This window comes from Panulirus ornatus, chromosome 19 (assembly GCF_036320965.1).
Source record: "Panulirus ornatus isolate Po-2019 chromosome 19, ASM3632096v1, whole genome shotgun sequence".
Taxonomy (NCBI): domain Eukaryota; kingdom Metazoa; phylum Arthropoda; class Malacostraca; order Decapoda; family Palinuridae; genus Panulirus; species Panulirus ornatus.
In genome coordinates, this window is record NC_092242.1 from 21,566,711 (window position 1) to 21,574,643 (window position 7,933).

The 7,933-nt window shown below is 40.9% G+C and overlaps 1 protein-coding gene across 1 annotated transcript in view; it reads right to left on the bottom strand.

The window, feature by feature from the left end:
- Nucleotides 1-1,232: 1,232 nt before the first annotated feature.
- Dcr-2 (Endoribonuclease Dcr-2) overlaps nt 1,233-7,933 on the bottom strand; it is a 173,398-nt gene continuing 166,697 nt past the window's right edge. The window contains 1 exon segment of the mRNA XM_071673744.1: nt 1,233-1,392. Coding sequence (XP_071529845.1) covers nt 1,243-1,392 — 150 coding nt within the window. The 3' untranslated portion in view covers nt 1,233-1,242.

The following is a 7,933-nucleotide window of genomic DNA, read 5'->3' on the forward strand; positions in this document are numbered from 1 at the left end:
CACTTCCATGGTTCCATTCGCTGCAAACTCCACTCCCAGATATCAAAATCACTTCACTTCCTCCAATTTTTCTCCATTCAAACTTACATCACAATCAACTTGTCCCTCAACCCTACTGAACCTAATAACTTTTCCAAACTCATTTACCAACATCTGAAGTTTCTCACCTAAAATCAGCCACCAGTGCTGTATCATTGGCAAACAACAACTGACTTACTTCCCAGGCCCCCTTCTCCCTAACAGACTGCCTATTTGCCCCTCTGTCCAAAACTCTTGCATTTACCTCCCTACCCACCTCATCCATAAACAAATTAAACAAATATGAGGACATCACACCCTTGCCACAGACTGACCTTCACTGGAAACCAATCACTCTCCTCTCTTACTAATCGTACACATACCTTACAACCTCAATAAAAAATTCTCACTGGCTCTAGCAGCTTACCTCCCACACCATATATTCTTAAGACCTTCACAAAGCATCTCTATCAACCCTATTATAAGCCTTATCCAGATCCGTAAGTGTCACACAAAAATCCATCTCTTCTTCCAAGAATTTCTCACATATATGCTCCAAAGTAAACACCTGATCCACACATCCTCTACCACTTCTGAAACCACACACTTCCTCCCCAATCTGATGCTCTGTACATGCTTTCATCTTCTCAATCAATACCCTCCCATACAATTTTCTAAGAATACTCAATAAACTTATGCCTCTGTAGTTTGAACTCTCACCTTTATCCCCTTTGCCTTTGTACAATGGCACTGTACCTGCATTCCACCAACCTGCTTCACAAGTAGTGCTACTCTTTTCTTAGCTCTAGTCCTCTTACCAACCCCTGACTTAACCCCTAAGCCGTTTCCAAACCATTCTTCCCCTTTACCTTGACCTTCGTTTCACTAAGAAACAGAACATCCAGGGTTCTTTTCTAAAACATACTTTCTAACTCTCCTTTCTTCTGATCTCCGTTACATCCACACATATTCAGACACCTCATCTGAGCCTTCGAGGAGGATAAACACTTCCCGCTTGACTCCTACTCCTGTTTCCTCTTTTAGAAATTGAAATACAAGAAGGGGAGGGTTTCCAGCCCCCACTCCCATCGCCTTTGATCACCAACAACAAGTGAGGAATATATGGGAAGTATTCTTTCTCTGCTATCTATTTATAAAAAACATAATATTCTTAAAAGGTTATAAGTAATCAGGTTAATAAAAATATAGAATAAACTACTGGACTCAGTCTTGTGGAGGACAGGATTCTCCAAACCCCTGAGCTATCTTTTGAGCTATAACTTCATTGATTTTTTCAATGCCCTTTTTTGCTGCTGCTTTCTTTGCCGTTCTGTAATTCTTCCCCTTACCATACAGTGCTGGTAAGCCATCTATCTGCATGGATGAAACAAGAGAGATTAATATTCAAAGATATCAAATAAACTTAATCCTCGGCTTGCAAGATCACTGGACTGCCATTAAGTATATAACACATAAAGCCAGTTAACATCTTCAATTTCATTTTTTTTGTAGTCAGAATCAAGATATAAAAAAATCATTAAACCACTTTTTTTCTTTGTAGTACCTAACATAGATAAAATCAAGCCCTAATCATGGAATGAGTTCCCTAGTATAAGTAAAAATGGCAAGAGCTTACAAAGTTGTATACTAAAAGAGGAATGGTGATTGGGGAACATCTGATTAAAAAAAAAAAGTAAATATATAAGTACACATGGATAAATTAGTTTGGGGATCAATGTGCATTACCGAATTATGTGCTTGCAGACTGACATGCAAAGAAGAGATTGTTAGATGTGAAAATGCTGAGATGGGTGGCATGAGTGATGCCTGATCTTTTCTAGCAAAGGTAAGCATTAAAGTTTGTAGTGGTCATAGGAAAGGATGAAGTAATGTATACAAAAGAAATTATGAAAGAGTGGGCTTGGGAAAAAGGCATGAATACACAGATACCAAGAGAGAATGAACAAAGAATGGCATCACATGAAAGTAAATGAAACAAAGGGAGTAGAAGTGGAATGGAGGGATTGTATGAACAATGTGCTTACATATGTAGGTAAAATGCACGGCATGCACCTGGGAACTGGATGTACAAGAAAGGGTAGCTAGTGCTGAGATAAGGAAGTTAAACTGTTTTGAACTGAGAAAGAGGTATATGAATGGAATCTACAGGGAAAGTGTGTGAATGAATGGAAACAACATAAGTAATCTGAAGGAGGTCAAGAGAATATAAGAAGAGCTGAGAAAGAGGGCAAAAGAGAGAGAGTATTACTAAACTTCAGAGTATAAGAAAATGTTTTGAAAAAAGTAAATCAGTGTATGGAAAAACAGAAAGAATGACAGAAAGGGGAGCAAATGGGTATGTGGTAACTGACAAAGAAAGGTTAAAAGGAGATGAAGTGAGTACTCTGAAGGACTGTTGAAGGTGTTAGATGAGTGGGTGACAGAAGTGGCATGTGAAGTAAGGTCCTGGTGATGGAAGGAAAAAAAAGAGGAGGATTTCAGCAATTGAATGTGAAAAGGCCTATGATTCATAGCAAGCAGTCAAATAGTTGAAAAGTTGTAAACAGTTTGAGGAATCATTTAAGAAACATTTTTTTTATTATATTTTTTTGCTGTCTCCCGTGTTAGCAAGGAAGCACAAGGAAACAGTCAAAACAATAGCCCAACCCACCCACATACACATGTATATACATACACATCCACACGCAAATATATATACCTATACATTTCAACATATACAGATATATATATATATGTATATATATCTTTCTTTTTCTTTCAAACTATTCGCCATTTCCCGCATTAGCAAGGTAGCGTTATGAACAGAGGACTGGGCCTCTGAGGGAATATCCTCACCTGGCCCCCTTCTCTGTTCCTTCTTTTGGAAAATTAAAAAAAAACAAGAGGGGAGGATTTCCAGTCCCCCGCTCCCTCCCCTTTTAGTCGCCTTCTATGACACTCAGGGAATACGTGGGAAGTATTCTTTCTCCCCTATCCCCAGGGATAAAATGAACATACTGTAATGAATTTCTTTTTATTCTAAATAATCTTTTTCATATATATTTGACATTTCCCGCATGTGCAGGGTAGCGTGAAGAACAGATGACTGAGCCATAGAGGGAAAAATCCTCACTTGGCTCCTTTCTCTGTTTCTTTTCTTGATAAGTCAAAATCCTCACTTGGCTCCTTTCTCTGTTTCTTTTCTTGATAAGTCATACAGGAGGGGAGGATTTCCAGCCCCAGAAAATAACAGAAAATTCCAAAACTTATGTTTACTGTTGTTCCTAAATTGCTTGTTGGTGGTGATGGATGAGTGGGTTCAGCTATAGCATCACTTGATGTTGATGACTGGTCCTCCTTATGAGTGTCCTCTTCTTCAAAAAGAAATCTAGTGTTGTCTGTTTAACCTCCATTGTCTTCTCAAGGTGGATTTCATTAGAGCAACTGATGTCAGCTAGGACATTTCAGGCCACATTTGGACTCTACTCAGTGTTGGGCTCATCCTCATCAAATATAGTGAAATCCTTCAGCTGACCTCTTGCAAGTGAGATACTGCACTTACTCAACCTCCCTTTCTTTTGCTACCACCTCCTCTTGGTATTCCTTCTTCAGCTGAAAATTTTCATTTGAAAACTCATCCTATGCAATACTAGCAACTCCTCTACATCACCCTCCTCAATGTCATCAAAGCTGCCTTTCTCACCATTTCCACATTCTTGATACTTTGATGTCCACATCAAAGCCCTGGAATCCAAGAACAAACATAGGGCAAAGCTTTTGCCATACTCCATTGATAGAAACACTAGTGATTTCCGTCCAGGCCTGTTTGCTGGTCTACCATTCAGAAAACCCCAGGACTCTTAAGGAATACATGAAGCAACATCTGCCTGTCTAGCTTTATTCTAATCTGAGGGAGTGGATAACATGAATAGTTTTCTGTGATTAACTTGCTATAAAGTTCCACAGAGAGTTGAAAGAGTTTTGTGGAAAGAAAAATATAAGTTTCAAGATTTTTCGTATAGATGATGTCGCTGGCCAGCCACCTTAAATACATGACCATAGTGAGAACATCTAAGTAGCCTTTCATCCACCTAACACTAAATATCTAATCCATTCAATGGACCAGGGGATGATATCTACTTTTAAGGCTTACTGTAAAGGAATCTGGAAGTCCTTCATCATTAGGGATGTCATCATGACCATCAAACAGGCCTATATATATATATATATTTTCTTTTTCTTTCAAACTATTCGCCATTTCCCGCATTAGCGAGGTAGCGTTAAGAACAGAGGACTGGGCCTTTGAGGGAATACCCTCACCTGGCCCAATTCTCTGTTCCTTCTTTTGGAAAATTAAAAAAAAACAACGAGAGGGGAGGATTTCCAGCCCCCCGCTCCCTCCCCTTTTAGTCGCCTTCTACGACACGCAGGGAATACGTGGGAAGTATTCTTTCTCCCCTATCCCCAGGGAAAATATATATATATATATATATATATATATATATATATATATATATATATATATATATATATATATATATATATATATATATATTTTTTTTTTTTTTTAATACTTTGTCGCTGTCTCCCGCGTTTGCGAGGTAGCGCAAGGAAACAGACGAAAGAAATGGCCCAACCCCCCCCATACACATGTATATACATACGTCCACACATGCAAATATACATACCTACACAGCTTTCCATGGTTTACCCCAGACGCTTCACATGCCTTGATTCAATCCACTGACAGCACGTCAACCCCGGTATACCACATCACTCCAATTCACTCTATTCCTTGCCCTCCTTTCACCCTCCTGCATGTTCAGGCCCCGATCACACAAAATCTTTTTCACTCCATCTTTCCACCTCCAATTTGGTCTCCCTCTTCTCCTTGCTCCCTCCACCTCCGACACATATATCCTCTTGGTCAATCTTTCCTCACTCATCCTCTCCATGTGCCCAAACCACTTCAAAACACCCTCTTCTGCTCTCTCAACCACGCTCTTTTTATTTCCACACATCTCTCTTACCCTTACGTTACTCACTCGATCAAACAACATCACACCACACATTGTCCTCAATCATCTCATTTCCAGTACATCCATCCTCCTGCGCACAACTCTATCCATAGCCCACGCCTCGCAACCATACAACATTGTTGGAACCACTATTCCTTCAAACATACCCATTTTTGCTTTCCGAGATAATGTTCTCGACTTCCACACATTCTTCAAGGCTCCCAGAATTTTCGCCCCCTCCCCCACCCTATGATCCACTTCCGCTTCCATGGTTCCATCCGCTGCCAGATCCACTCCCAGATATCTAAAACACTTCACTTCCTCCAGTTTTTCTCCATTCAAACTCACCTCCCAATCGACTTGACCCTCAACCCTACTGTACCTAATAACCTTGCTCTTATTCACATTTATATATATATATATATATATATATATATATATATATATATATACCTGTCAATCCAGGGGTTGTGAAAACTGAATTGCAAAAACATGGAGGTCTTGGGACAGAGGCTTATGCTAAAGCGCCTTTCCACCTCATGTAGACGAGATCCGGGAACGCCTCCCTCGTAAGTCATGAAAAACAACACACGTCTCGTGATTGACCCATGAAACACTCCACTGATGGCTTCGTTTCCTCGGGAATGGCATCCCCCTCAGTCAACGTCGGCATCTCTCCTCAACCTTAAGTATCCTATCTTCCATCTACCCAGCTTCTAGTCTGCTGCATCATTGGTGGTAGCAAGTGACTGTGCGACACCGCCTTAAAGGCTACTGAAAATCTGGATGGACGCAATTCACGTTTCATCTGAGGACGTGAGTCAGAGGATCATCTCGTCCCCATCACATCATTCAGAGCGATACCAGTTTGCATCAGCCTTCACTCCTGCCTCAGTAGCATGCTTTCCGACATGTTTCATGAGCTCCTCTTCGCCAACGGAACTACCTTGGCCCACCAGTGATGCTACTACGTTTGTGAATCAAGAACCATTGCAACACAAACCTCGCCAGGTGGTAGAGTGCCCTGCAGTGTATCGAGACAGACTTCCCCAGAACTTTTTTAAAGGGGAAGTAAATGTTTATAGTTGTGTTACTGGAGTGATAGTTTTCATACAAGGTGCTTTGACAAGAAAATAGTGGAATTGGAAAAAATGTAGCTTAGACAATGAAGCTTATTGATACAGAGATTAAACTGATGAGAACTACTATTGACGTGTAAATAAATTATACATTTCCTTTTTCCATAGCCAGAGGTTGAACCATTATGTGACATTCATTTTTTCATTTCATTTCAAGTTAGAAGTTTCAGTTTTCTAAATTGTTTCTTACATTTTTCGTATGTATATATATGTATGTGTGTGTGTGTGTGTATATGTGCGTATGTATGTGTATGTGTGTGTATGTGTGTATAAATTTATATATATATATATTTTTTTTTTTTTTTTTTTTGCCGCTGTCTCCCGCGTTTGCGAGGTAGCGCAAGGAAACAGACGAAAGAAATGGCCCAAACCACCCCCATACACATGTATATACTTACGTCCACACACGCAAATATACATACCTACACAGCTTTCCATGATTTACCCCAGACGCTTCACATGCCTTGATTCAATCCACTGACAGCACGTCAACCCCGGTATACCATATCGCTCCAATTCACTCTATTCCTTGCCCTCCTTTCACCCTTCTGCATGTTCAGGCCCCGATCACACAAAATCTTTTTCACTCCATCTTTCCACCTCCAATTTGGACACCCTCTTCTCGTTCCCTCCACCTCCGACACATATATCCTCTTGGTCAATCTTTCCTCACTCATTCTCTCCATGTGACCAAACCATTTCCAAACACCCTCTTCTGCTCTCTCAACCACGCTCTTTTTATTTCCACACATCTCTCTTACCCTTGCTTTACTTACTCGATCAAACCACCTCACACCACACATTGTCCTCAAACATCTCATTTCCAGCACATCCATCCTCCTGCGCACAACTCTATTCATAGTCCACGCCTCGCAACCATACAACATTGTTGGAACCACTATTCCTTCAAACATACCCATTTTTGCTTTCCGAGATAATGTTCTCAACTTCCACACATTCTTCAAGGCTCCCAGAATTTTTGCCCCCTCCCCCACCCTATGATCCACTTCCGCTTCCATGTTTCCATCCGCTGCCACATCCACTCCCAGATATCTAAAACACTTCACTTCCTCCAGTTTTTCTGGATAGGGGTGAAAGAATACTTCCCACGCATTCCTCGCGTGTCGTAGAAAGCGACTAGAGGGGACGGGAGCGGGGGGCCAGAAATCCTCCCCTTCTTGTGTTTTTTTAACTTTCTAAAATGGGAAACAGAAGAAGGAGTCATGCGGGGAGTGCTCATCCTCCTCGAAGGCTCAGATTGGGGTGTCTAAATGTGTGTGGATGTAACCAAGATGTGAAAAAAGGAGAGATAGGTAGAATGTTTGAGGAAAGGAACCTGGATGTTTTGGCTCTGAGTGAAACGAAGCTCAAGGGTAAAGGGGAAGAGTGGTTTGGGAATGTCTTGGGAGTTAAGTCAGGGGTTAGTGAGAGGACAAGAGCAAGGGAAGGAGTAGCACTACTCCTGAAACAGGAGTTGTGGGAGTATGTGATAGAATGTAAGAAAGTAAATTCTCGATTAATATGGGTAAAACTGAAAGTTGATGGAGAGAGATGGGGGATTATTGGTGCATACGCACCTGGGCATGAGAAGAAAGATCATGAGAGGCAAGTGTTTTGGGAGCAGCTGAATGAGTGTGTTAGTGGTTTTGATGAACACGAACAGGTTATAGTGATGGGTGATTTGAATGCAAAGGTGAGTAATGTGGCAGTTGAGGGAATAATTGGTATACATGGGGTGTTCAGTGTTGTGAATGGAAA